This window comes from Crocuta crocuta, unplaced genomic scaffold, assembly GCF_008692635.1.
Source record: "Crocuta crocuta isolate KB4526 unplaced genomic scaffold, BGI_CrCroc_1.0 scaffold168, whole genome shotgun sequence".
NCBI lineage: Eukaryota > Metazoa > Chordata > Mammalia > Carnivora > Hyaenidae > Crocuta > Crocuta crocuta.
In genome coordinates this window covers 146,123-172,527 of record NW_027532591.1, presented here as the reverse complement: position 1 = coordinate 172,527, position 26,405 = coordinate 146,123, and the positions used below count along the sequence as shown (strand labels likewise).

The following is a 26,405-nucleotide window of genomic DNA, read 5'->3' as shown; positions in this document are numbered from 1 at the left end:
TTATAAATTTGCCTTGTCTTTTTTTTTTTTTTTTTAAGTTGGCTTCGTGACCAGCATGGATCCCAGTGTGGGGCTTAAACTCAAGACCCTGAGATCCAGACCTGAGCTAAGATTTGGAAGCTTAACTAATTGAGCCATCCAGGCACCCCTGCCTAGTCTTTTTGGATAGTATCTTCTTCCTTGATCATAGAGTCCCTTTTATATGCTTTTACACATTTGAATTGTATTTTTATTTGTTCTGCATTCAATAATGCTAGTATCTGGAGTCCATAGACAATATATAAACAAAAGAATGTGATATTTTTATCAAACCTTATTTATAAAAACAAAACAAAACAGGAGGCTGGCCTCATAGTTTCTTGATCCCTGCTCTGGTTCATAAAATTAAGCAAGGGCTTAAGCAGAAAACAATGATATCTTCAGTGTCTGTTTATTACAATCCTGGTTTCCAGGCAGCCCTCTCTACCTACTCCCTACCTCTTGCCCATATTTGACCCTAGGATTTCTCAACAATGATTTTTCTTTTCTTTTTTTCTTTTTTAAGTTTATGTATTTAGGGAGAGAATGCCAAGCAGGCTCTGTGGTGAAGTGTGGAACCCCATGTAGGGCCCAATTTCACAATGAGATCATGACCTGAGCAGAAATCAAGAGTCGGATGCTTAATTGACTGATCTGTTCAGGCACCCCAACAATGATTTTTCTGTATATGTTAAAAGATGTGTGTTATATTTTGGGTATTATTTGGGCAGGAGGGTTTTCTAGGATATCAGATTTATCACATTCATAAAAGACTTCTGTTATTTTTCAGAAATCCAAAGCTTGTGGTAACTGAAAAGACCATCCGACTTGCTTATCGCCATGCTAAACAGAATAAAAAAAATCTGCCATGCTTTTTACTTGGTTCTCTCATAGTAGATGAAGGTAATATACTTAAAAAATATATATTTTTATAACTATGATAGAGTTTGTCTTTCAAATTCAGCCAATTACTGTAATGTTCTTTGCTGTATATCAAGGTTACAGAGGTAAGTAAAACTTGACCCTACCCATCATATACCTCATAGTCTGGTCAGGTGGAAGAATATAGATGCAGGTCATTTTTTAAAATAAGAGTTCAGTGTACTGTTCGTATGAACAAAATGTTTTGCTATAGTTGTAGGCTTGCTTGGTTGATTTCAAATTTTTATTGTCATGTTCTAATAATAACTGCTATTTTTGTTCTTCAGATGAAGAAAGTGTGACATTGACGGTAGATCGTTTTGATCCTGGTCGAGAAGTACCTGAATGCTTAGAAAGAACCCCTACTGCTGCTCTTCCGGGGGACTTCGTGATTCCATGCAAAATATATACTCATGGACTTTGTTCAAAAGAAACAACAGTTCATGACGCAGACGACTTCAGTTCAGCTTTTAAGGTGGGGTTTGTTGATAACTTGATTATTCTTAGTTCAACACAAGTATCCAATTATGTGTCGTGTGTTGTATTTCAATAAATCCATATTTAACAAGTATTCATAATAATTTTCTGGTTGAATGATTGTTGTTAAAATACAGTTAAATGTGGTTTCTGAGGGTAGTAATTCTAGGGAAGTAATGTGGGTAGCATTCCAGAAGGGGAAGCAATATGGCCAAGATAACAAAGTGCAAGATATGCTCAGGGTGATATTAAGGATGTAGATTTTCACTGTATTTGTGGATAATCAGTTTGGACTATGAGTTTGGCCAGATTGTAGAGAGCTTTATCTGGCAGGCTGAGGAATTTGACCTTTGTTATATGGGCCATGTAGAGTCATTGAAAGTTTCTGAAAAGAGGAAATTATATGAAATCAAGGGTACTTAATTTGATATGGCAACCTGACTGAAGTCAGAGAGAGTAGGTAGGACATTGCAGTAGTTAGATGTGGATTAGAGAGGGTGTAATTAGCTTGTAGAGTGGTGGCCGACTTTAGGAAGGACACAGTGGGCATGAGCAACTATGCAGGAAGAACTGACCTGACGCTTTGGAGCAATAAGAAAATAATTAAAGAATGGACTTTAGATTTTCTGAGTTGAGTCAGAGGAAGTTTAACAGCCGTTTTTTCATGTGGTGAACTTATTGGAAGTGACATTCTCTAATAAGAATTTGAAATGCTGCTGGGACATCTGGCAATATATGATGGAGCTTGGTACAGTAAATCTTACTTGCTTTGTAACTTTTTGGTCCCATGGAAGAAATGAGAGAATTGAAATGTCACAAATCAGAAATTGTTTAATTTTGTTAGTTCAAGGTATATATGCAAGGTGAAACAAAACCTTTAGAGATAGGGACAAATTTCAGTTTTAGTTATTTTAATTAAAAAACATTTTTAATGTTTATTTTTGAGAGAGTGTGAGTGGGGGAGGGGCAGAGAGAGAAATACAGGCTCTGAAGTGGGTTCTGTGCTGTCCTTGGCGAGCCAGACATGGGGCTCAAACTCATGAACTGTGAGATCATGACTTGAGCTGAAGTCGGGTGCTCAGCTGACTGAGCCACCCAGACGCCCCTCAGAGTTTAATTTTTTAATGGAGCACCCGGGTGGCTTAGTTGGTTAAGTGTCCAACTCTTCATCTCAGCTCACTCTTGATCTCAGGTTCAAGCCCTGTGTTCGGCTCCATACTGGGTATGGAGCCTACTTAAAAATTTTTTTTAATTTTTTATTTCCCTCCCTCAAGGTTGTAAAATAATTGTATATTGATTCCTCAGGCTCTGGAGCACCATGTATGTAGCAGAGATTCCTTGGATTGTGGTAAACTGCTTTCCCTAAGAGTTCATATCACTTCCAGGGAAAGTTTGGACAATGTGGATTTGGACTTGCATTGGGCAGCAGTAACTCTAGCACTTACTCTTAAATGCACACCTGTGAAGCCCATCCCCATTATTCCAACAGCTCTGGCAAGAAACTTGAGCAGTAATCTGAGTATTTCTCAAGTTCAAGGTACCTATAAATATGGGTAAGTAAGAGAGAAATTTTAAATATTGGTCACATTAGTATATTATTATATGAAATATTTGTGCATTCAGTTTACATGTCAGAGATCTGTGGTGGCTAGATAAATAACCAAAGAAAGTTAAAATAATGTTAAATTTTGCTGGTTGTAGTTCACAGTTGTGTCTATCACCCCAAGAAAAATTACTGATAAAATTTATATTAAAAATTGGTTGTATTTCGTGATTTGAAATTAGAAGGAGAAATTATCTTCCATGTCATTTTACCCTTGTATTTTGCCTAGGTTTGGGTCATCATCTTTTGTCTTTGTCTTTTTTTTTTTTTTAACTATAATCTGACTATGAGCCTAACCAAGGCTGAAATTTTTTTTTATAACTTGCAGTTTTGTGAATAGTGAGCATTGCAGAGAGAGAGCTAAATAAAACTTGGTAGTACTCTTGTGTACCAGGCCGTCAGCCACTGGAGGGTGAGGCTTCCCCACATGGCTGGAGCAGCGTCGTCTCCAGCTGCCTGTCACGACACTTAGTTTCTTAGGAAATGAAAGCCAAATTGCATGCTCTCTGCCCCTCAGCAGGGCTACTTCCCTAGCTCCTCATCCACTTTCTTTATCCATTGTCTGCTGAGTTAGGTTAGACAGTGTACGCACCCTCTGCTTTAAAGTCTAAGCAGTTCGCTTCTGGCTTCCTTACCAGTGACCCCGCCCTAATTCCTGTTAGGTCTCTAGAGCCAAAAATGTTTGCCAAGATACACTCCACTCTAAGTCCAATCTAAAAATGCCTCTTCAAAAGACAAAAAGAAAAAGAGAGGGTTTTTTTTTTCAGAGGGTCCCTGGAATAGCAAGAAAGGCCTATTTTTGAGTCCCACATGCTGACCAGAGTACCTTTCTGGTTGGAGCGGTACAAAGGAAAAGGTTTGTGTTCCAAAGTCATGGGATGGTCAGAGGTGAGAGTGATAAAAGGAGTTTGAATTTAGTGAAACGTTTGATTCTCTTGGGATAATAAAGTGCTTCTCAGTTGGGATATAGGAATTTGTGTTAAAATTAACCAAAAAATTAATTTGTTTTTCATAGTACCCATGCCCATCTACTAGTAAAGCATGAATTTCTCCTTATTTGAATTTTCTTTTTGTGACCCGTTGGCATGCTAGTAGTAACCCAGGATAGTCACTATTCTATCTAATTGCTTAGTTCCCTTAGCTCCTTCCTACTTAGGATTATTTAATTTGTGACATGTGTCCTTTTCCGTGACCACATTCACTTATTTTCCCTGATATTTATTACGGTCTATTATGGAAGAGGTATTGTGTTAAACACTAGAATTAAATAGATAAAAACCATATTTATTGTCCATTAAGTGTGTTCATGCATAAACATGATACAGATAAACATAATAAAGGCTTCTGTGTAGTGCAGGGAAAGCAGGAATGTGTGTCCAAACTAAAGAATAGGAATTTATCAGATGGTCAAGGCAGAAGAGCTTTCAAAGCAGGTTTTTTTTAAATTTTTTTTTTAATGTTTATTTCTAAGAGAGAGAGAGAGCGCTAGCATGAGCAGGGAAGAGTCAGAAAGAGAGGGAGACACAGAATCTGAAACAGGCTCTAGGCTCTGAGCTAGCTGTCAGCACAGAGCCTGACATGGGGCTTGAACCCACAAACCATGAGATCATGACCTGAGCCAAAGTCGGACACCTAGCTGACTGAGCCACTCAGGTGCCCCTCAAAGCAGGTTTAAGTGTCATTTTTTTCATTTAATATTTTAAAGTAATCTCTTAGCCCACCATGGGGCTTGAACCTACAACCCCAAGATCGAGAGTCACGTGCTCCACTAACTGCCAGCTAGGCACCCCTTAGTGTCATTATTGATCCATAAATCTCCCTGCCAACTCAGGCTTAATTGTCTTGCCACATGGCCTGATAAATTCATTATCTTTGTGTTTTAAGGTCATTGCAGCAATAAAATATATCCTCAGTGGTACTACCAAGACTTTATATCACTAAAGGTGTTTTTATTTTTGTGTTTTAAAGCCACGATGATGGGGTGCCTGGATGGCTCGGTTGAGCGTCCAATTTGTGATTTTGGCTCAGGTCATGATCCCAGGGTCCTGGGATTGAGCCCTGCATTGGAGCCTGCTTAAGATTCTTTTCTCTCTCCCTGTGCCCCTCTCCCCGGCTTGAGCATGCTCGCTCTCTGTCTCTTGCAAATTAAAAAAAAAAAAAGCCATAATGATAAAACTAACTCTTGACAATTCTAAGTTATTCATACCGTTAAAACTTACTGTCAATAATAGGGGTATCTGGCTGGCTCAGTGTTGGAGCATGTGACTCTAGATCTCAGGGTCTTGAGTTCAAGCCCCACATTGGGTGTAAAGATTACTGTAAAAAAAAAAAAACCTTACTGTAAATAATAAAACAATAACAGAGTATAAATGTGGTATAATGTCCTTTTAGGGAAAAGTGGATTTTGGGGTTCTATCATGATAGTTCTAATGTTCTCTGATAATGGAGGAATGTAGCATATGGGAGGCTGAATATAACTCACCTAATTCAACTACCTTCAGTGAGAAATCTACTGCATTCTTGTCAAGTTAGCTGGATGCTTGTTCACTTCTAGTAATAGAAAATTCATTTCTCCTTGGGAAACCTCTTTGAATCTGAAATCTTCAGCCTTGATTTTACTACTCCTGATTAAAATAAGTGGACACTTTTAGAGCACAATTTTTTAAAAAGGTGTGTGATCTTCAATGACCATTTTAATAGAAATTTAAGATATTAAATCTCTTTAATCTCTTACTGGATTCTTTTTCCTACATTTTGAACTATTTTCTGTGTGAGTGAGTGTGTGTGTGTCTGTGAGAGAGAGAGAGAGAGAGACAGAGAAACAGAGAAAACATTCATTTGAATCATTTCTCTGCCTAAAATATGTTGCTTCAAGTACTTAGAATTTCTCTTTTAGGTAGAAAATGCATACTCTTGTTTTTATATGAATGTTTTCTATTTAGATATCTTACCATGGATGAAACACGCAAATTGTTACTTTTGCTGGAATCTGATCCCAAGGTTTGTTCTCTACCATTAGTGGGAATGTAAGTGTTGCATTATTATGAAAACCTTTTTAGCCACATATGTATTAAAATGTATATGATAAGCATGTTAATAATCAGTTGTACTATGAATATAAACTTAATACTTAAATCACTTTATAAAGCCACAGATGCCAATGATTCTTATTTTTCTATTTTCACAGCAGAATCAGTTAAAACCATATTTTGCCCAATCTTAGGAAGAGCTCCAATAAATTAAAAAAAAAAAAAGGTCAAATTCTTTTGGTTGAAGTTGAAGCCTTAGAGCCCTGTTTGTTTTACCTTCGTTACTATTCCCTTTCCTTCAGGGCACCTTGAAGAACCTGGGACTCAGAATAACACTTTAAAATTTACTGCCCAGCAGTTTTTGCAGAAATTCCCATTAGTGTTAATGGTGTTTTGTTTAGAGTTTGTGGTTAATAACATTTAGACAGATTATTCAGTAAGAAATTTATGTTCTTTGAGTATTGAGCGCTTACTTGATGTATAGTACTGTTGGTACTATTTTGAGATTTAAAATTCTCTAAGGAATTTATAATAAAGATAAGGCAATAAAATATACAAATACAAATAGAAAAATAAGGAAGTATATGATTAATAGAAATGAGCAATCCAGAAAATGAGTGTAATTAGTATTTATTAGAGAGATGACAGGGACATTTTTTTAAAAAAGACAAACTTGAACTGGACCTTGAAGAGTTTGGATAATAGAAGGCAGGACTGGTGGTATGTGCAGAGTTAAAAAATGAGAAGGCACAAATGTTCTGTAGACCATGAAATCCAACCATTTCTTTGCTGTGGTCCTGGTCTTGGCTATGGGTTATGGATACCAAGTGAATGCCTAGGAAGAGCCATGGGTGTATTGGGCTACCTGTATATGTTACAGCAATTAAGCCTCTCAATACCTATAGTTTGGGTCTGCTAACTTCATTCTCCTCTAATTCATTCTAGTCCAGGCTAATTAATTCTATTTGATTGCTACTTTCATATCTGTTGTTAACCATTTTGTCTCCCACTGTTGTCCTCTCAGGGAGAAGAAGGCAGAGAGAAAGCTCTCTCTGTGTCTACGCCTATGTCTATATCTGTTATCTGTATCTTTATCTATATGTTCCTTTTAATTATTAGCATGATCTAGTGTTTATAGATTTCTTATTTATGAGCATTAAATGTATTGCTGCTGAGTACCAAGAAACTCTGCCATATTACTACCTTGAGAAGAAGGTAATCAAAACACATTAAGTATTAATTTGGAAGTGATTGTAGCTTTTAATTTCTATTTTTTCTTTTAGTTGGCTCTCTGGAATTATACATATCTATAGTCCTCAAGTATGGGCTTGCTGCTTACGATACATGTTCAGTTCTTCTATTCAAGAAAGGCAAGTGATATTTTATTTTGTAGTTAATTTATTTTGATCTTCTCCCTTGTTCATATTTTACTAGTCTCATTTAAAATTCATGCAGTGCCTTAATACTTTTATAATATTTACAAACCAGAAGACTTTTATAATACTTAAAAACTGTAAGACTCAGGAAGCACACTAAAAACAAATCTTAACCTGAAATGGGAATAAAACCAGCCAAAAACGTGAAGTTGCAGAATACTTGGAAATGTGAAGGAATTCACTTGTCTAACCACAGTACTATAACATAGCAGATACATTTTTTAGGTGTGAGGGAAAAAATCCTAGAAATCATCTCCCCTAGCATCTTATTTTAAAAGTAAAGAGATCAGATTTCTGTGAAGTGATTGAAAATGAGTTTGAGTTTGTTGCTTTATGCATGTTTTATTAAATTACACAGTGCTACTACTAGTACTCTAAGAAATATTTGAGATGAAATGTTTAGCTTTCTTCTGGAGCTGAAGCACAAGCATTGGAACTAACAAGGAAACTTTCTAACCTCAACTCTTCATTTAATTTTTTAATGTTTTTTTATTTAAATTTTTGAGAGAGTGTAAGTTGGGAAGGGGCAGAAAGAGAGAGGGAGACAGAGGATCCAAAGCAGGCTTCTTGCTGAGAGCACCAAGCCTAATGCAGGGCTCGAACTCACAAACCATGAGATTATGACCTGAGCTGAAGTCAGACTTAACCAACTAAGCCACCCAAGCACTCCTCAACTCCTCATTTAATTTTTTATTTTGTATGTGATACCACATTTGCCTCTTAGCTTTTTCATCTATTAAAATCTCCAGGTCTGTTTGTGTCTGTCTTGTGTAGCTATAATATACTTTTTAAAAAATTTTATTTATTTATTTTTAGAGAGAGAGAGAGCATGAGTTGGGTAGGGGCAGAGAGAGAGGGTGAGAGAATTCCAAGCAGGTTCCACGCTGACACAGCACAAAGCCCAGCATGGGTCTTGAACTCACAAATCATGAGATCATGACCTGAGCTGAAATCAAGAGTCCAAGAGTCAGATGCTTAAACAACTGAGCCACGCAGGTGTCCCAGGCAATTTCTTTGATACCTGAACTCTTTAATTTCTGCCAGCCCTTTGTATCAGAGAAGAGTTAGTGCTGCTTAGCATAGCTTAGGTTGGTACTTTACAACATTCTGAACAGTGGTCTTGTCTGACCCAAGAGAGAGGAATTGAGCAGAATACATGTTCTGCCTCTGCAGCACCACAGCTGTTTTTTTAATTAAAGGTGTAATGTATCCACAAATTATTTTTCATTCAATGTTTGTTTTACCAAGAAGAGACGCCTACTTAAAAGTATTTTTATTCGTTTGTTTACTTATTTTCTAAAAGTATTTTTAAATACAGGCTGTCTGGGGCGCCTGGATGGCTTAGTCAGTTAAGCGTCCGACTTTCGCTTAGGTCATGATCTCGCAGTTCGTGGGTTCGAGCCCCGCGTCGGGCTCTGTGCTGACTGCCAGCTCAGAGCCTGGAGCCTGTTTCGGATTCTGTGTCTCCCTCTCTCTCTGACCCTCCCCTGCTCACGCTGTGTCTCTCTCTCTCAGAAATAAATAAAAACCATTTAAAATAAATAAATAAACAAACATTTAAAAATTTTTAATAGAGAAATTGTTTAAAGATTAATATCTGAGGGGCGCCTGGGTGGCTTAGTCGGTTAAGTGTCCGACTTTCGCTTAGGTCATGATCTCGCAGTTCGTGGGTTCGAGCCCCGCGTCGGGCTCTGTGCTGACTGCCAGCTCAGAGCCTGGAGCCTGTTTCAGTCTGTGACTCCCTCTCTGACCCTCCCCTGCTCACGCTCTCTCTCTCTCTCTCTCTCCCCTAGAAATAAATAAAAAACATTAAAAATAAAAAATAAAAAAATAAATACAGACTGTCAGCCCATCCCCGTCCCTCCACCCCCCACCATTTGAAAGAGCAGAGTGTTCCTATGAAATCTTGCTTAAGTTGAAATGGTGTAAAGCAAGGATTATCATTAATACATATGGGAAAATTTTTGAGCATTCCCAGACCAAGAGAATATCCTCTCTTTGGCTCTTCTGACACCTTAGGTCATGTCTTACTAATGGATGCACAAAATGAACTGAGATAAAACACGGTACTCACAGATAGAATTCAAAGCTATGGCTGCTTGGTACTGAGCTGCTGAGTGTTGTTCCTGAGGAAGGAACCTGGTGGGGCCCCTCTCATTGCAGTGCGTGCTGCCTCTGTAATGGCTCTTGCAAAAGAAATGCTGCATGTTATTTTCGGTTTTGCCTTTGTATTGTAAAAGCAAAAATCTTCAGATTTCTTTTGGTTAGTGAAAACAGGTTCTAATGTAAAAGGAAGTGGCCTATAAAGCGAACTTTTGAAAAGAGGGGATATCTGTTGGTTTTAAGGATTCTTTTTTTTTTGTTATTGATTTATTTTTTATTTAAGTTTTAAGGATTCTTGATGACTTCATAAATATTTGTTGAGTCATGCAGTGAATAATAAAATGAATGTTTTTATCAACTGTTTACAATAAATGTTTAAATAATTAAATACCCACTTTTAGAAATTAATAACACATCTAAATTATAATACTGGGTAGTAACTAAAAAGGAATAAAGAGGTCTGAGGTATGGTGTAGAATAGTGACATGGAAAGAAACCCAAGACAGTCAAATAAAATATAAAATATAGCAATTACAGGGGTGCCTGGGTGGCTCAGTTAGTTAAGTGACGCACTTCAGCTCAGGTCATGATCTCGTGGTTCACAAGTTTGAGCCCTGTGTTGGGCTCTGTGCTGACAGCTCAGAGCCTGGAGCCTGTTTCAGGTTCTGTGTCTCCCTCTCTCAGCTCCTCCCCATCTCATGCTCTGTCTCTGTCTCTCAAAAATAAGTAAACATTAAAAAAATTTTTTTAATGAAATAAGTTTTAAAAATAGCAATTGCAAATACAGTTGACCTTTGAAAAATGCAGGTGGTCAGGTGCTCAGTCAAAGATCTGCATATAGGGGTGCCTGGCTGGCTCAGTCAGTAGAGCATGTGACTCTTGATTTCTGGGTCATAAGTTTAAGCCCCATATTGGGTATAGAGTTTACTTAAAACAAAACAAAACAAAACAAAAAAACTGGGCCACCTAGATGACTCAGTCGGTTAAGCCTCTTATTGATCTCAGCTCAGGTCTTGATCTCAGGGTCGTGAGTTCAGTCCCTGCATTGGGCTCTGCACTGGGCATGAAGCCTACTTAAAAAATAAAACAAAACTGCATAAGATTTGATTCCCCATAAACTTATACTAATAGCTAGCTTACTGTTGACCAGAAGCCTTATAGATAACCTAGTTAGTTAACACATATTTTATTTGTTCTATGTATTATATACTTTACATGTTCTCACATACAAGTATTCTTTAATAAAGCAATCTGGAGGAAAGTTCTTAAGAAAATCGTAAGGAAGAGTAAATACATTTATAATACTGTGCTAGGCTGGCAAAAATTCACGTTTAAGTGGGTCTGTGCAGTTCAAACTTATGTTGTTCAAGGGTCAACTGAAGTATGTATGGTGTGGCCTATTTTTGTTAGATTGTATAAAATGTTGTATGCCTGGGAGAAAATTATATACGTTAAACTAGAAGGTGAGGTGGCTTTCATTTTCTATTTTATATATCCCTATTTTGCTTGAAATTTTTACAAGGAATATGTACTTCATAATAAAATATATTTAAAAAATTAAATATCAGTAACACTAAAAAAGCATAAATTTGCTCCCTAGTTTTCCCAAAATTGAACTGTTTAAGCAGTTTATTAATTAGGTTGAGAGACTCATGTAGAGTTCTTAAAAGTGTACTTTCATTATCCTCAGTAAATTTTAATTTAATGTTATTTTTTTTGTCCAGGGTTTTTTCAGAATCTGGAAATTTCATTATAGTTCTCTATTCTGTGACGCACAAGGACCCTGAGTTTTATGAATGCCTCCCCTGTGATGGCAGGTCACCTGACCTTCAATTCCGGCTGCTAACCAGCAAGGGAACATTACATCTTTTCAAAGTAAGTGATTTCATTACCTGGCACATTTATTTTAAGTTTATTTAATTTCTTTTGAGAGAGAGAGTGAGAAAGAGCAAGCGGGAGAAGGGCAGAGAGAGAGAGAGAGAGAATCCCAAGCAGGCTCTGTGCTGTAAGCACAGAACCTGACGTGGGGCTCAGTTGCATAGACCATGAGATCATGGCCTGAATTGAAACCAAGAGTTGGACACTAAACCATCTGAGCCACCTGGTGCCCCCGATTCCTAGCACATTAATTACTATTTAGGGTTGCATGTTGGCGGTTTAAACCCAGTGATCTTTACCCTTTAAAATAAATAGTGACTCAAGACTATTAGGCCTTGTTTATAATTATTCTCATTGAATATTGACTTTATTCATTTTTGGTTAATACAGTTTTGTAAATTCTAGATCATGTTTCCGGAACCAAATTATAATACAGGATTAGAGCTTTTCCGCAGAATAACTTACTCATGTTTTTCTGAAACCTTTGAAGAGTATCAAGAAATTTATATGTTAAATCATTTTATGATATTGAGAGTTAATTTGTGATCTTAGTGTTTTGTGTGCCCTGTTTTTCTTTAAATGTATAGATATAACAAATGGTTTCTCACATTTGAAAGTCAGTGTTTAGGGGCACCTGGTTGGCTCAGTCAGTTGATCGTGCAACTCTTGATTTCAGCTTGGGTCATGATGCCAGGGTCGTGGGACTGACCCCTACATTGGGCTCTGCATGGAGCACAGAGCCTGCTTAAGATTCTCTCTTCCTCTCTCTCTGCCCCTCTGTCCCTCTGCCCCGCTTGTGTGCTCTCACTTTCTCTCTTCCTCTCTCTGTCTCTAAAGTTAAAGTCAGGGTTTACATATAATCCTAGGAATCAGAATATATTGTTGCTATAGCTCATAAAACACATAAAAATGCATCTAGGTGATAGTCACAGAAAAAGTAGATCTTTGAAAATATGTCATTATGTGTCATTACGTAAAAATATTCAAAGACCACTTTTCAGTAAAATGATTTTTAATTGTCCTGTCTCAGACCAATAATAAAAAAAATTCTGAGAGTGCCTATCTGGTTCAGTCAGAAGAGCATGAGACTCTTCATCTGGAGGTCGTGAGCTCAAGCCCCATGTTGGGTGTAAAGATTACTTAAAGCTTTTTTTAAAATTCTGTATTTTATTACAAAAATATTGAATACATCTAAATAATCATGTGTTTTCACTCAGATCTTATTTTGTGCCTTATGTGTTTATTTTTTAAATGTTTATTTATTTTTGAGGGAGGGAGGGGCAGAGAGAAGGAGACTGAATCCAAGCAGGCTCTGTGCTGTCGGCACAAACAGCGGCTCGAACCCACGAACTGTGAGATCATGACCTGAGCCGAAATCAAGAGTCAGATGCTTAACTGACTGAGTCACCCACGTGCCCTTTGTGCCTCCTTTCATTTCATTTATAGGCTAAATTTCACTTATAGGCTCTATCAGTTCATGAACCAAGTTTTTGTATTTTAATTATAATTATTTTAAGTGAGGTCTGATAATTTACTTCCATTTTTGAGATATATATCACTTACTCATTTTATTCTTTGTTATAGCTTCAGTTCACAGTTACTGTATTCACTGAATCCCTGATTATTGAGTAAGTTACACAATATAGGTAATTAAGTTTTCACTTTCAGTTATGTAGCAAGGAAATGGACAGTTTAAAAAGGTTACATAAAAATAGAACTAACATGTTTAAGGAATTCCACTTCTGGATATTTATCCAAAGGAAATGAAACCACAAACATGAAAAGGTATTTGCACCCCCATATTCACTGCAATACTATTTACAATAGCCAAGACATGGAAGCAACCTAAGGATCCACTGATGGATGAATGGATAAAGAAAATATAGTGTATATACATATATACACACATACACACACAGTGGAATGTTATTCAGCCATAAAAAAAGAAATACTGTCATTTGTCACAACATGGCATTATGCTGAGTGAAAAAAGAGAAGGACAAATACCATATGATCTCACTTATGGATGAAGTCTTAAAAAAGATGATCAAACTGTACTCATAAAAAACATATTAGTTGTTGCAAGAAGTGGGAGTTTCAGGGTGGGCAGAATGGGTAGAGGGATTCAAAAGGTACAAACTTTAAGTTCTAAAATAAATAAGACATGAGGATATAACATATAGCATGCTGACTATGTTTAATAATATATATTTGAGAGTTGCTAAGACAGTAGATCTTAAAAGTTCTCAGCAAAAGGTGGGGCACCTGGGTGGCTCAGTTGGTTAAGCGTTGGACTTTGGCTCAGGTCATGATCTCATGGTTTGTGAGTTCGAACCCTGCACTGGGCTCTGTGTACTGAGCACAGAGCCTGCTTCAGATCCCTCTCTCTGTGCCCCTTTCACATACTGTCTCTTTCTCTCTCTCTCTCTCTCTCTCTCAAAAATAAACACTTAAAAAAAAGAAAGTTCTCAGCACCAGGAAAAATAATTATAACTCTGTATGATAATGGATGTTAACTAGACTTATTGTGAGCATTTTGCAATACATACAAATATTGAATTATGTTGTACACCTGAAACTATGTAATGTGACATGCCCATTATATCTCAATTTTAAAAATAATTTTCTAAAAATGGTTACAGTAATAAAAATAAGTCTCCCACCTCGCAGTGTTTCAGAGCTACTTTTCATTCATTCATTCATTCATTCATTCATTCATTTTGAGAGAGCAAGTGAACATGAGAGTACGAGTGGGGGGGGGGGAGAGAGAGAGAGAGAGAATTCCTGGCAGGCTCTGCACTGTCAGCACAGAGCATGATGTAGGACTTGAAACCTCGAGCCATGACCTGAGCTGAAATCAAGTCAGAAGCTTAGCCAACTGAGCCACCCAGGTGCCTCTCAGAGCTACTTTTCACTTAAATAGAATTCTCTATTGTTTCTATTTAAGTCAGCTCTCAAAGTATGCCCTACTTTATTTCAGAATTTTGAACCTTCTGATAAAAATTCAATCCATTTTGAACTGACTGCCGAAAGCCAAAATGCAGAAACAGAGCTTTTCAACAAAGTTTCCAAGAATCTTTTGATTAAAAGGTAAAAGATATTATTTTCATGTCTTAATTTTTTATTATATTCATTAGCTTTGATGAGTAATGAAAGTAACTCCCTAATCTGATGAAACTGATTGTATATCTTATAAGATTTCCTTGCTTTAAATGTATTACTTCATACTCGGATGAAGTGACAACTTTAATGTAGTTGTCATTTGAGTTGCTTTATTACATAGGGGTAGGAAGTATCAAATTATTTTGCTTAGGAAGAAGCATCCTGTTTTTGTTTGGCTTGCCTTTTGTTTGTTCTTCTCTTCCTTATAGTTTTAAACCTGGTCCTATCCAGACACTGGTGAAATATAACTTCTCTACCTAAAAAGGAAAATTGTCTTGGGGAATATTAATTACATAATGGCTGTGACTTTTTGGGTCAGTATATACTTTTCCTGGTAAAAAAAAGTACTCCTTTGTATTAGGGTTCTCCAGGGAAACAGAAACAACAGGATGGAGAGAGAGAGAGCGAGCAAGCTTTGTTTTGTGTAATTGGTTCATGCAGTTGTGGAGACTGAGAAGAGTTACATTTAGAGTCCAAAGACAGTCTGCTAGCAGAATTCCCTCTTCTTGCAAGGGGTCGTTCTTTTTTCAGTTAGAGCCATCAGCTGACTACATTTTGGAGGATGATTTGCTTTACTTGAGTCTACTGATTTTCTGTTAAACTCATCTAAAAATACCTTTACGGAAACAGCTAGAATGATTGACCAAATATCTGGTTATCATGGGCTAGCCAAGTTGACATATAAAATTAACCCTTCATATCCCTATCCCAGCTTTCTCATTTATTCTTCTGTATGCCAGGTAACGTGCTAAAGGCTGGGGATATGGGGGTATTAAAAACAGCTACAGTCATGATTTCTTCCCTCATGAAATTTATAGTCCAATGATGAAGTGTTGAATATTGTCCATACTACTGGAGTGGTCTATTAATTAAAGTTACTATTTGCCAAATATGTAACCTTATTTAAAAGTTACTTTGGGATGCTGGTTTATTCTTTGATACTGTGGGTCCGAAACTATTGTTTTTACAGTAAACTCCGCACCTAATGTGGGGCTTGAACCCATGCCCTTGAGATCAAGAGTTACATGTTCTACTGAGCCAGCCAGATACCCCTAAAACTGTTGTTATTTTAACTTGCCCTCATGGTTAATTTGTCCTTTTCTCAACTTTTTAAAAATAACCTTAACCTGTCTTTGGGCCCCTTTTTAATACTGTTTGGTATCTTGCATACGAAACAGGAGGTGTAAGGTTCATTATATATTACTGTAGTGATTGAGAAAATGGCTTGACTTTTTTTATAGCACTCATTAATCATTTGATTCTTTAGGTGGAAATTAACTATGATACAATGTTAAAATAAATGCCAACTATACCCATTATTTATAGAGGTCACAACGTAATAGTTGTGAGTTCCATTTATGGTATAAGACACCTGCATTCAAGTCCTGGTTCTGCACATCATTATTCCATCTGTAAAATGGGAATTATGACCGCTTCTGTATTAGTTTATGGTTACTGCTCTAACAAATTACTACAAACTTGTCAACTTAAAAAGAATACAATTTTTTTATTTTCTAGTTTTGAAGATCAGAAGTCTGAAATGGTCCTAGATGCTAAAGTCACAGTGGTGATAGGGCTGCATTCCTTCTGGAAGCTTTAATAGAGAATCCATTTTATTCCCTTTTCCAGCCTCTAGAGGCCATGTGCATTACTCATCTGGAGGCCCCTTACGGTCTTCAAAGCTAGCAGTATAGCATCTTTATTATTTATTTAAAAAAAATTTTTTTAGTCATTATTTATTTTTGAGAGTGAGACAGAGAGAGATTGAGTGTGAACAGGGGAGAGGCAGACACAGAATCTGAAACAGGCTCCAAGCTCTGAGCTGTCAGCACAGAGACCGATGCGGGGCTCGAACCCACCAACTGTGAGATCATAACCTGAGCCAAGGTTGGATGCTTAACCGACTGAGCCACCCAGGTGCCCCCAGTATAGCATCTTTAAGTCTCTCTCTGACTTCTGTCCTCACATCTCCTCTGATTCTGACCCTTTTGCCTCCATTTTATAAGGGCCCTTGTGATTACACTGAGCCTACCTGGATAATCTAGGATAATCGCCACATCTCAAGATCCTTACCCTGATCACATCTGCAAACTTCCTCTTCCCAAGTGCAGTAAACATAATTACAGGTTCTGAAGACTAGAAAGATATCTGAAGTGTGCTCTCTCCATCTTTGGGCATTTTAAGTTATCCTGGAAATATATTAGATCACCGGAAACCTGTATTCCTACAGGCGTTCAGGAACACTGTCACTGTCTTTTTAATTATTTGTTCAAGATTTTATTGATTATTTATGGAAGAAAAAGCCAAGTTTAGAAAACACTTATAATTTTTTTTTCCTTAAGGTTACCTACTTACTTTTGAAAGAGAGAGAGAGAGCGCACAAGTTGCGGAGGGACACACAGAGAGGGGGAGTCATAGAATCTGAAATGGCTTTAGGCTCTGAGCTGTCAGAGCAGACCCCCTTGAGGGACTCAAACTTACAAACTGTGAGATCATGACCAGAGCTAAAGTCAGATACTTAACCGACCAAGCCACCCAGGTGCCCCAATTTCTTTAACATTGTTTTTGAAAACTTTGCCAATTTTCAACTCTAATCAAAGCTTTAGGAACGATCATTTTTAGATTTTAGTAAAATGTTCATCTCACCTAAAGAACTGATGTTCTAGTTATACAGCATAAAGTTTTTTCTTTTTGCTTTGAGTGCTACAAAAGCTCAGAAGTGGATTTTATTGTTCAATGTCAGAAATTTTATGTGTGTGTTTACATGTTTGTGTTACCATAAGTAAATATGTAGCAAATATTAATTCCTTGCCATAAACTCGGGTGTTCAACAAATGTAACTTTTTTCTTTTTAAAAGTAATTGAACTTAATTTCTAATTTGACCACCCAATTGGTTATAGAAACCAGATTTCAGTCAATTCAAGGTCTCTTTATCTTCTGTCCTCCGAGGATTATGCAGTTTGGAAGAATTAATGCTGTGCCAGTAGTAGTGATGTGGGGGGACATGATTATCATCCATCCAAGCTGCCATCTGCTGAGGTGTTTTCATTTGCATCTGGTCTTCAGCAGTGGGTTTGTGCAGCCCTCTGGTGTGACCTCCTTACTCCAATCAGGTCACTGGTTCTCTGTCCTGTGCTCCACTGAGGCACAGGAGATACAATAATATTCTCTGTGTCATTCTTGGGTGTAGGGGGAGAAATTTATGGGACTGAGTGCAGACCCTGCCGCTTTAACACCCCATGCAGATGTTCGGATTGTTTCATTGCGGCACGTTGGCGCAAAAAGAACTCTGTTTGCTCCTCCAGACCACCAGGGTTTAGGCAAAGGTCTCTTCTGCTGTCAAACCCCTACCTGGGGTTTCTTTGTGCCCCATGGCTAGCGACACAGGATGTAGGACCCTTTCCTAGGGATTCTACCAACATCTGTGCTCTTTTAGCTTCTTTCTGGCTTCTCTTTTCTCTTCCCTGAACACATCCTATTGAGATTTTATCTAGGATGCAAAAACACCTGATACATAGAGTCTTCCAAATTTTAGTAGTAAACTCTAATTTCGGCTTTTGAAACTCAGGACTCAAAATGTGTGTGTGTGTGTGTGTGTGTGTGTGTGTGTGTGTGTGTTTCATTGGGGCAGGTGGCTGTGACCAATGACTACAACTGACTCAGTAGGAGGAGCACCTCAGTTAATGTCTCCAAGCTCTCCCATCACAGCCATCAGTGCACAGGAAAATGTAGTGGTTCTTTCTTAAGTTTCCTTTTTAACACAGTATTTAATGCAGTGAGGGTACAGCTCTGTCACCAGATTGTAAATTTTTTTTTAATTAGACTGCACACTCGCACTCAGGGGAGACAGAATCTCAAGCAGGTGCCACACTCAGCACGGAGCATGACAAGGGGCTCAATCCCACGACCCTGAGATCATGACCTGACCCAAAACCAAGGGTCAGATGCTCAACCAGATGAGCCACCCAGGTGTCCCTAAATTTTTTCTATGGCAAGCACTATGCCTTGTTTATAACTACATTCCTCAAAGTGTTAATCAGAAGATGCTTAGTAACTGTTGATATATTTTTTTAATGTTTATTCATTTTTGAGAGAGAGAGAGCGAGCACCAGCAGGAGAGGGTCAGAGAGGGAGGGAGATACAGAATCCAAAGCAGGCTCCAGGTTCTGAGTTGTCAGCAGAGTCCGACACGGGGCTCAAACCCACAAACCATGAGATCGTGACCTGAGCCAAAGTCAGACACTTAACTGAATGAGCCACCCAGGTGCCCCTGTTATTTTGTAGACTTTAAGAATAACTGGGTTAGGGGCGCCTGGGTGGCTTAGTCGGTTAAGCGTCCAACTTTGGCTCAGGTCATGATCTCGCAGTTTGTGGGTTCGAGCCCCACATCGGGCTCTGTGCTGACAGCCAGCTCAGAGTCTGGAGTCTGTTTCAAATTCTGTGTCTCCCTCTCTCTCTGACCCTCCCTTACTCATGCTTCCTCTCTCTCTCTACCTCTCTCTCTCCTTCAGAAATAAATAAAACATTAAAAAAAAAAGTTTTTTTAAAGAATAACTGGGTTAAACTTCCCATGATCAGGCAAAAAAGAGTAGTTTTTAAGCATGAATCTGACTGGATCAGCTTTCCTAGGCAGCTAACACTGGCCTGAAAAACAAAATAATTTGTGGTTGCCAGATACTAAATTAAATGATCCAGATACTACTATGATTTATTAAAGGACTTTATTCACTTTCAAAAAGAAAGAACAAATGAACACATAGATTACTGAAGACTTTCCTTTATTTCCTTCTATTTTTTAGATCTTCCCAAAAGTTATCTCCAGGGAAAATGCCAATAAATGATCATGACTCTGGTGTTGAAGATGAAGATTTTTCTCCAAGACCAATTCCTAGCCCTCATCCTGTGAGTCAGAAGGTATCACTGATATTATAAAGAACCTACCTATTGTGTTTAGAAACCTAAAATCTTCATGTTAAAGCATTCAATAATATTACCTGAAATTTATTTAATTTTTATTCTAAGATATATCTAGTTATAATCAATGTGGCTATATCTGTATATATAGATACAGATATTTCTTTCAGGTGTATGTAATTATTGTATGTGACATATGCATATGTATGTACATATTGTAATAAGTACATATTATTACTACTTCCAGAGACTACTGAGGCACAAATTGGTTAAGTTACCTGCCCAGTATTATACAACTAGTAAGTAGAAAAATTGGAATTCGGTAAAGCTAGTAATTCAGGAGGTTTAGTTTCAGAACCTGGTGCTTTTTTTCTTAATCTTTATTTTTGAGAGAGAGAGACAGAGACAGAGTGTGAACAGGGGAGGGGCAGAGAGAGAGGGAGACACAGAATCCGAAGCAGGTTCCAGGCTCCAACCTGTCAGCACAGAGCCCGAGGCGGGGCTCGAACCCACGAACCATGACATGGTGATCTGAGCTGAAGTTGGACACTGAATCAACTGAGCCACCCAGGCGCCCCAGAACCTGGTGCTTTTAAACCCATATAGACTTAACATTCTGTACTATTACCAGAACTTGACATTGATTCTTATTAACCAAATCTGAGAAAACATGATACTTGCTTTTGGAGATTGCTAATCTGTCATAATTTTTTGATTGTAGAATTATTGTGCCTTAATTGGACTAATTATTAGAAGAGAAAGGAATGGGAAAGATTTGTTTTAAGTTTATTTATTTTTGAGAGAGAGAGCTTATATGCGCGTAAGTAGGTGATGGGGCAGAAAGAAAGGGAGAGAGAGAATCCCAAGTAGCCCTGCACTACCAGTGCAGAGCCCAACACAGGGCTTGATCCCATGAACATTGTGATCTTGACCTGGGGTGGAAAAAAGAGTCGGGGGTGCTTGGGTAGCTCTGTCGGTTAAGCATCTGACTTTGGCTCAGGTTTTGATCTCATGGTTTGTGAGTTCAAGCCCCTTGTGGGGCTCTGTGCTAACAGCTCAGAGCCTGGAGCCTCCTTCACAGTCTGTGTCTCCCTCTTCCCCTGCTCTCCCTGCTCGTGTGCACGCTCATGCTCTCTCTCTCTCTCTGTCAAAAATAAATAAACATTAGGGGCGCCTGGGTGGCTTAATTAGTTAAACATCTGACTTCGGCCTGGGTCATGATCTCATGGTTTGTGGATTCAAGCCCCGCGTCAGGCTCTGTGCTGACAGCTCAGAGCCTGGAGCCTGCTTCAGATTCTGTGTCTCCCTCTCTCTGCCCCTTCCCAGCTTGTGTCACTCTCTCTTTCTCAAGAACACATTAAAAAAATTATTAAAAATAATAAATAAGTACATAAATAAACATTGAAACATTTAAAAGAAGGAGTCAGACACTTAACCAACAGCCATCCAGGTGCCCCAGGAATGGGAAAGATTTTTAAAAATTAATATCAAATTATAACCAAATTTACCACAGGAAGTATTTGGTTTCCTTTTTTCTTCTCTCTTCCAATTACTTGTTGATATTGATAAAAAGAACTAAATTTCACTTAGTAGAAAAATATTTCAAAACATTTATTGGAAGATCTTTTATTAAGATAGAGAAACATTATTTGCTACTAGATCTATTAAAGCATTCTGCCAGTGATTTTTTTTTTCAGGGAGAGGGTAAAGAAGTCTATTATAAACTATCATAAAACAGTTTCCCATATTGTGTTATGTGATTTAAGCAACATTAATCAGTGTTCCAATAAAAGGAATTCCATTGTTAAGTAAGTTTGTGAGGGCAGGAATCTTGCTTATTTTACAGTTGTATTCCTAGTGCTGGCACATAGAAGATGCCCAGAGAATATGTGTCAACTGCCTAAATAAAGAACAAACACTTATTTTTAATAAGTAACTGGATATAATTTGGAAAATATTAGTGTGACAAAAGTGAAGCATCCTAAAAAATACTTTCCCTCTTTTATTTCTTTCCCATTTATAGGTTTCGAAAATCCAACCATCAGTTCCTGAACTTTCGCTTGTGTTGGATGGTAATTTCATAGAATCAAATCCTCTGCCCAAGCCATTGGAAATGGTGAATAATGAAAATCCTTTGATTAACCAGTCTGAACGCTCAGAGGCATTGCAACCCCAGCTTTACGACGACAAACACAGCCTAGAAGCTGAAGCTGGAGAGCCTTCCTTGAGAGGGTTCCCAAATCAGTTTACCCAGAGCACTGTTCCTTTAAGACGTGGCAAAGTAAGACAGTCATCTGCCTGTAAAAAAGGGAACCCCCATATCAGAGACAGTGGTAAACCATCTTCTCTTAATAGGCCATCTCCTGATACACGTGTCCACGAAGAATATCTTGTAAGATCCTCCACATTTAATTCCAAGCAGTCTTCTCTTGCCTCACAGTCCCACCCACACAATTTTGTTCTTTCAGCCTGTAATTCAGGAAGACCAATGGAACTTCAGGCACCTACTCCACCACCACCGTCTTACTATTCTATGAATGTCTGCAGTTGTTGTCAGCATCATGGCCATATTCAGTATAGTCCAGTAAATTCTTGTCAAGGAATGAATACAGTAGGGTCCATTCAAGACCTCCAGACGGAAGCCCTTCACAAACCTTCATTATTTCACCCAGGTGGATGTCCAGCTCTGCACTCTAATGCGTTCTGTTCTTCAAGTAGTCCTATAGCGTTGAGACCACAGGGAAGCACGGGTGGCTGCCCTCCCCACAGCATTGTGGAACCATCGCCTGTGGCAAGATTTCCTTCACACGTAGACTCCTGCAGCCCATGGCCCTGTGTGGCGTGCACACACACACCCAACACTGGGCCAGATAATGGAATGATGGGACTGTCTCCGGATGCATATAGGTTCCTCACAGAACAGGACAGACAGCTGAGACTGCTTCAGGCACAGGTTTGCAAGCTTTCTTAGTTCTTCTAAATTCGTGGTATTAATATGGCTACTTAAAAATAACTGGCAATTCTTCAGTAATTACATTATATGCAGTAAAACTAGAATATCAGGGGTGCCCGGGTGGCTCCGTTGGTTGAGTGTCTGACTCTTGATTTTGGCTCAGGTCACAGTCCCCTGATTTGTGAGTTAGAGCCCTGCATTGGGCTCTGTGCTGATTAAATAAACATTTTCAAAAACTTGTAGAATATCATCACTAGAAGGAACTTTGGAAAGTGGATTTTAGTTTCTGTTGTTTTACAGATAAATACAAAGAGGATCAGAGAGAGTATACTTTACCCAATGACACAGTGCTAGTTAGGAGTAGAACCAAGAGTAGAAAGCAAGCCTTTTCTTCCTGCCTTGTGTGTATCCTAACCTACAAAATAACTGCATATTTCTTTCTATTTGTTGGCTCTAACAGAAAGTCTTTGTAATTTACTAGACCTTGGTATACAACTAGATATAAAGCCTGCACAATGGATTCTGATGCCTCCCTAATTTTTCAACCTTGTAGTATGTTCAATCGCTTTTAGCCAGTGTACCTTTAGAGAGTAGTTCTGGAATGTCTTCTGTGTATCCATACTAAACGTATTTCATTCACTTTATTAGGAAATGCTTCCTTTCTTCAGGCGTTTATGGCAGTTTTTAGTCTTTTAATTATATTCTACACCATTCAGTCTTGTGCCTTTTTTTTCTTTCCTTACTGGTACCCTTCTCCCACATATATGCCCTAAATCCCCTACCTTCTTCCTTCCTCTCCCACCAGTATGAATGAAAACAGACTGAAATATATTCTTCTGTATTTCTTTCATCATCCTACAACTATGAAAATAATATGTATAATTGGCATTATATGCGTGTATGATTTTTTTTAATCTTTGTTTTATAAAACTGTTTTGCATTTAGCAAAAACAGAAACATGACATTTTAAAAATTCTGCTTAGGGTTACCTTGATTTCAGGGTCATGAGTTCAGACCCCACATTGGGTGTAGAGATTACTTAAATAAATAAGTAAACTTAAAAATAAATAAATAAGGGTGTCCGGGTGGCTCAGTTGGTTAAGAGTCAGACTCTTGATTTCAGACTCTTGATTTTGGCTCAGGTCATGATCTTACATTTCTGAGGCCAAACCCTATGCTGGGCTCCATTCAGACAGTGCAGAGCCTATTTGGGGTTTTTTATCTCCCTTTCTCTCTCTGCCCCTCCCCCCTTTGCATGCTCGTGTGTATGCACTCTCTCTCTCTCTCTCTCTCTCTCTCAAAATAAATAAACTTTTTAAAATAAATAAATAAAAATTCTGCTTAAAAATGCTGTAGATAGGACACCTGAGAAAAAGGTAGTTTTGTTGTGTTTTAAACCTAGGTAAATTATCTAAAATTGTAAAATATAACTTTGATTTTTATAAATCCTTACAAATATTTGGCAGAAATTTTAGTGTAGCTAAATATTTCACATTGAAAAAAAATCTTTCTCATATATTTCCTATCTTTTTTAAACAAGACTAAAAAAAAAAGACTTAACAGAAGCTAATAGGATCTTCTAAGCTAGTTAGAAATCTTAGTTACTTGGGATTAAAATGTAAATTATAGACCACTGGCTGTATTTTAGAGTATCTGAATCATTATGCTTGGAGAATACAAAAAATGCTGTAGAAGGTGCTTTTATGATAAATACACATAGTATATTATTTATCTGAATTTTAAAACTTTATTTTAGGTACCACCTTGTTTAAATTTTTTTTAAAAGTTTCTTAACCCATTTTCTATATGAGTATATATAGAACTATTTTATTTTGCATAAGGTTTTGTAATAATGATGGTCAATAAATTTTTTTACTATATTCTTTTAACTTTATTTTGAGAGAGAGAGCACAAGCAGGAGCGAGGGAGGGTAAGAGAGTGAGGGAGAGAGAATCCCAAGCAGGCTCTGTGCTGTCATGTCATCCTGGAGCCCAATGTGGGGCTGGAACACACGAACCGTGAGATCATGACCTGAGCCAAAACCAAGAGTGGGACACGTAACTGACTGAGCCACCAGGTGCCCCTACAACAAATTTTCTAGTTGGTCTCTTATTCCACAGTTTGAAGTTTCTGCTATTGCAAATAGTGCCACGGTGAGCATCCTCATGCTTGTGGTCCTCTGCACGTGTGCATAGATCTCTGTAGTATATAGATCCCGAGAAGTAAAACTGTGATGTCAAGAGAGCACACTTTTTAAATGTTCAAAGATGCCCAAACTTGTTCCTCTCCTAATATCCCAAGTCTCATTTTGGTATAGTGGGTAAGTGATTGGGTTCTGGCACCAGCCTCCTTGGGTATCTGGCTCTAGCCCAGTTTCAATGTAACCTAAATGAATGCAATATTAGGCAGATTACTTCACCTCTCATTCTTCAGTTTTCTCATTCACAAAATAAGAATGTACATAAGTGTACAGAGTTCTAAGGATTGAATGAGTTACTAGGGAAGGGCAGCTTAGCATAATGCCTGGCATGTAGTTAGTGCTCAGTAAATGTTAAGTCGTACTATGATTTTCATTATCATTATTATTTCAGTTAATGACATCACTTCTCATCCTCTTGCTCAGGTGAAAATCCTAGGGTCAGAAACCCAGGTTTTACTTTCTAAGTGTGTCTTGAACTTAACTGTTCTTTACCATCTTTCTTGCTGTCACCCTAATTCAAATCATCTTCTCTCATCCAGTCATTCTACTTCCAGTACTGTCCCCCATGTACCCTGGAGTTGGAAACACCACAGCCATCTTCTTTAAGCTCATGTCAGATCAGAGGACTTCTGCTGAACACTCTCAGTGGTTTTCCTTTGCAATTAGATTAAAATCCAGGTTCCTTACCTTAGCCCTCAAAACCTTTTCATTTGGCTCTATGTTCCCTCCTAGCTCATCTCTTGCCACTGTCTTCCACGTTCACTACGCTTCAGTTGCAGGGTGTGCTTTTTGTTCTTCAAAAACATGAACTTGTTTCCACTTTAGGTTCTTGAGCTTGCCCCTTCGCCCAAACCTTCTTCTGATGACTCACTCCTCAACACTCAGGCTGAATTTTGTGTTTTTGGGTTTTGTCTCTAAGAAGCTCTAAGGAAGGAGCTTAAAAGATTCATCACTGTATTTTTTAGCACCTTGAATAGTACCACACTTAGAATAATTGCTTAATACATATTTTATAACTTGAATGAGTGAGAAAAGCCCCCAGAAAAGTTGTACCAATTTAGTACTCCAAAGCTGTTTTTCCACATCTCCAATATTGGGCATATCAAACTGTTAAAATGAGTATCGGGGCACCTGGGCATCTGACTCCTGACTTCTGCTCTGGTCATGATCCCGGGGTCATGGGATCAAGCTCTGGTTTGGGCTCCGTACTGAGTGTGGAGCCTGCTTGATATTCTCCCTTTGTCTTTCTCTCTCTCTCTCTTCCCCCCACCCCTCGCCCCTGCTCATGTGCTCTCTCTTAAATAAAAAATTAGTATCAGTCACAAGTAGAAATTGTTTTAATTTATACTGTATTATTATAATCAAGATTGATCATTTTATTATTTATTGGCTATTTGTGTTTTCTTTGTATAAAGCCTGTCATTTACCCACTTTAGGTCTTTTTCTAATTTGTAAGAGCTCATTATGTATTAAGGAAATTGGTTTTTTATCATATATATGTGGTAAGCATTTCTTACAGTTTGTGTTAAATGTTTTGTGTTTTAGTAATTGGTTTGTATAGAATATTCCAGTTTAGATATAATTAGTATCATTTTCTGGGTGTTATGTTTAGAAAAACCTCTTTGTCTTCAAGATTATAAAAAACTTATATTTCATCTTCCCTCCCCCTTCAGAATTACATTTGTTGCTTTATTTTGATGTATGAGATAA

At 37.9% G+C, this 26,405-nt stretch overlaps 1 protein-coding gene across 4 annotated transcripts in view; it reads left to right on the top strand.

Moving 5' to 3' along the window:
* Positions 1 to 26,405, top strand: part of STIL (STIL centriolar assembly protein) — a 66,254-nt gene that overhangs the window by 9,163 nt on the left and 30,686 nt on the right. For 3 of the 4 annotated variants that reach the window (XM_077779801.1, XM_077779799.1, XM_077779798.1), the window contains exons 5-13: positions 809 to 921; positions 1,227 to 1,414; positions 2,722 to 2,969; positions 5,962 to 6,045; positions 7,332 to 7,418; positions 11,312 to 11,462; positions 14,446 to 14,555; positions 19,428 to 19,542; positions 21,566 to 22,495. In XM_077779801.1, coding sequence (XP_077635927.1) covers positions 809 to 921; positions 1,227 to 1,414; positions 2,722 to 2,969; positions 5,962 to 6,045; positions 7,332 to 7,418; positions 11,312 to 11,462; positions 14,446 to 14,555; positions 19,428 to 19,542; positions 21,566 to 22,495 — 2,026 coding nt within the window. The remainder of the gene's footprint in view (positions 1 to 808; positions 922 to 1,226; positions 1,415 to 2,721; positions 2,970 to 5,961; positions 6,046 to 7,331; positions 7,419 to 11,311; positions 11,463 to 14,445; positions 14,556 to 19,427; positions 19,543 to 21,565; positions 22,496 to 26,405) is intronic. The other variant, XM_077779800.1, reaches the window with a different exon arrangement.